The 3,691-nt window shown below is 38.6% G+C and overlaps 1 protein-coding gene across 1 annotated transcript; it reads right to left on the reverse strand.

The window, feature by feature from the left end:
- Window positions 1-735: 735 nt before the first annotated feature.
- Window positions 736-2,728, reverse strand: LOC131432296 (uncharacterized). Its single transcript, XM_058598491.1, has 4 exons — window positions 2,383-2,728; window positions 2,023-2,328; window positions 1,361-1,966; window positions 736-869 (listed from the first exon to the last, which is right to left on the reverse strand). Exons 1-4 carry the CDS (start codon window positions 2,572-2,574, stop codon window positions 765-767), a joined length of 1,209 nt encoding a protein of 402 aa, XP_058454474.1. The 5' UTR covers window positions 2,575-2,728; the 3' UTR covers window positions 736-764.
- Between the last annotated feature and the right edge of the window lie 963 nt (window positions 2,729-3,691).

Below are 3,691 nucleotides of genomic sequence, written 5' to 3' on the forward strand. Positions count from 1 at the left end.
TTTGAATATCTACCAATAAGTATTTATTGACCGAGTTAGGTGTAATAAAAGTAGTTCGAAACAAGTATGAGAAGCGTTAATATACGATATATTTCATGAGGGACGACGAAAAAACTTATACAGTGACGAGCGTTAAGTGTTAACATAAAGTGATAATTAATATTTAGTTAGTAGAAAATGGAGAACTTCACTGATGACGAAGTTATGATGATGGCTATTGCATTTGAAGACGAAGAGGAAGATGAGGATCAAACTTCCCTGCTAAAAAAAAGAAGTGGGTTCATGAAGCTTGGACGAAACGTGAAACGGAGGGAGAATTTACTACACTTTTCAAAGAGTTAGGAGCCGATGGAAAAAAATTCCACTAATACTTCAGGATGTCACAACACTGCTTTGAATTACTTCTACGCAAACTAGAAGTTTATCTAAAAAAGGAAGACACCAAATTTCGGCTGGCGATTACCCCCCGAGAAAGATTAGCAATTTGTTTGAGGCAAGTTAAAATTATAAGCTAGCATTTGAAAATTTACTAACATTGCATTTACTCTTAATTTAGGTACCTTGCAACAGGTGACTCAATGACAACAATATCATTCAGTTATCGCCTGGGGAAGACTACAGTTCATGAAATTGTACATGAGAAGCTATACCACAGCATACTGAACAAATATGGAAAGATAGAGCGAAACAATCTTCCGAACGGTGGAACTTTCCAAATTGCTTGGGTGCTCTCGATGGGAAGCACATTTTTATCAAAAAGCCTCCTAATTTTCAGCCGCTGGATTGAATTCGCTGGATGTGCATAAATGAAGACTACAATGACTGGTTAGACTAGCATTTAGATCATACGCTTTGGTGTGGTGATGCTCCTGAAGATAGGATTTTAAACGGAAATAAATATAATAGGCTATGGAGAATAGATTTGATGATGGTGAGCTATTCATACATTCTAGCATTCAATAATTAAATTCATAGATCAATACTACTGATTAAAAATTTACAAATAAGAATTTTAATTGCTTCGAACCATGAAATCAAAAAGAGATTTCATTTTGAAATATCGTAGATCACTCGCCGGACAGTAAGTCTCAGACTTTGAAAAGACTATTTTAGTATCGAGTAAGATCAAAGAGGATATATTTTATCTTAGTTCTTTAACGCAAACTTACGCAGATATACAATAGATCATGGCTCGAAACAAGAGGACTGATTATTCAGGTAAGATAGTTATAGTGTCGTAAGCTCAAATGATTGTGTGAAAAGATATTACCATAGACGATAACGAGGGATCGTTATATGTAGTATACGAAAGTATCAACATGAACTCTAACTCTACTCAAAACTACGCATCGAAACTTACGTGCTTATCTTTGCTATGGCGATACAGATAATTGGGTTGCGACTGTGGTGAGATATGTGGCTGAGACTTGGGACGAGGGATGCGATCTTTACCGCAATCCTTCGCCTCTTTCTCGCGGTGCTTATGCTTGTGATGATGGTCTTTGTGGTGCTTGGATTTACGCCGTGAGGGAACACACTGAGGATCACAGCACGGACTAGCGAGATCGTACGCGTCTAAGCTTGTATTGTCCTTGTCGGATGTTTTGTTGCCTTTATCTCCGCTTCTTAAAAAGTGACCCATACACGGATTGCACGAATGTCCATGCAGGTGGCGACGCGATGAGGATTTCGTTGTTTCGGTATCATAATTGTGAAGACTCTTCGTTGGCGATGTAGACTTTGACTGTTTACTGGTTGCTGATCCGCTGCCGGGTTTTAAACCACCTAAACTACTATTGTCAAGGGAAGAACCGCGGATAACATGCTGATGGTCCTTGCATAATTTGGCTGTCGATTGAGCACAACTAGTATTAAATGAGGCAGTACCAGATGAGTAGTCGGCAGTGCCGCTAGCACCAGTTGAGTTTGAGGGATGAATCACGTATCGATAGTTGCTGTCTAGGCACTGCAAAAAGAAATATTCTCAGTAAAAAAAAAAATACCTTCCTATTCACTACTTACATGGTAGGCCAACATAAATTGGGCGGGTGGTGGAACAATGTACGTTTTTTGGCGAAGTAGTTTTTTAACGTCCTCCGTCGAAGCAGCTGGACGACAAAAAGATGAACCAGAGGCCGATTCGACATCAGTTGTGGAGCCTGGGTCTATATCGTCACTAGCGACAGTGGTTTTCTTTCGAGCCGGTAAGCTATGCGTTTTCCATTTTCCTTCCAACAACTCACGCTCACGTAGACAAATTCGTTCGAGATCATTCATTTTACTTTTCAACAGCTCTTGCAGCCGAATATATTTAAGATGTAGTTCAACCTGTAAGACCTTACATTAGATATGTTTCGAAGCTTACTGATCAATCAATGTAACCTTTCTGCAGCAATCCTCGAACAAGACCACCATTCGCATCCGGTTATCACAGTTTTTAATGAAGTTGACTAGCGTTTTGTGTTCGGCCTTTTCCATATCGTAGCCATTGATGGACAAAATCACATCTCCTTCACGCATTCCGGCCCGATATGCTGGCCCATCGTACTCCACATAGTCCACGTACGTGATCATTTCAACTTCCTGTTCCTTTTTGTAGTGGATTCCGTAGCTCTGCAAAGTAAACCCATAGGAGCCGTTCTTTTTTTCAACGATGATCGTTCGCCGGCGACGATCCTCGTCCGGCTTGGTTGCCGGAATGCGATCCGATTTGACTTTCTCCAGTATTTGAGACTAGATTTAGAAAAATGAAATACTAAGTTTCAGTACAACTACAAAAAAATAACACTTGGAATAATATTTTTACCTTTCCCATAGAGAAAGGTTATGCAATCACTAACAATCAACGTTGCATCCAAGATCTAAAAATTGTATATGTATATGTGAGTGTATGTACGTTTGTATGAATGTAACCCAAATGTGCACTCGATTTTCTCGGAAATGGCTGGATCGATTTCGGAAAACTAAGATACAAATGAAAGCTCTTATAGTCCCATAGCATGTTATTGAATTTTATCCGGATCGTACTTCCTGTTCCGGAGTAACGCGGTGAAATGTGCACTTGATTTTCTCAGAGGCCACTTAAACGATACTGCTATTTCAGTTTTATTTGGATTTATCTTCTGGTTTCGGAGTAATGGGGATAAATGTGCAAAAACGCACCACTTTAGCTAATTTGTTCTGATTTCGATAGCCTATATATTGTGTTGATTATTATATAACAATTTTCGTAACTAAAGATTAAAATTAACGGTATTATGCTGCTTTTGAATTTTATCCAAATGCAACTTCCGGATTGAAGAGGTAAAATGTGCTACTTATTGAAAAAAGTGCTCTCGATTATCTCGGACACCCATAAGGCAATTATGGCAAACTTTGATTAAAATGTAAGGTCTGCTGTGAAATTTTACCCGGATCTGACTTCCGGTTCTAGAAATATTAAGTGTATAGTGTTAATATATTCAAACCGTCATTTAGGGTGACGATGCACACTTAGAAAATTTCGCAGATCTCGGTAATTTTTTACCGAATTTTCAACTGCTGAACGTTCGGTAATTGAATTGAATACCGATCGTTTGGTTATTGCTGAATTGTCAAGCAACTACCGTAAACTTTAAACCAAATGGATCCAACGAATGGTTCGGTAATTTTTTGTGTCTGTTTACTTTTGGTTAAATTCTGAATTTGAATA

Source organism: Malaya genurostris, chromosome 2, assembly GCF_030247185.1.
Source record: "Malaya genurostris strain Urasoe2022 chromosome 2, Malgen_1.1, whole genome shotgun sequence".
NCBI lineage: Eukaryota > Metazoa > Arthropoda > Insecta > Diptera > Culicidae > Malaya > Malaya genurostris.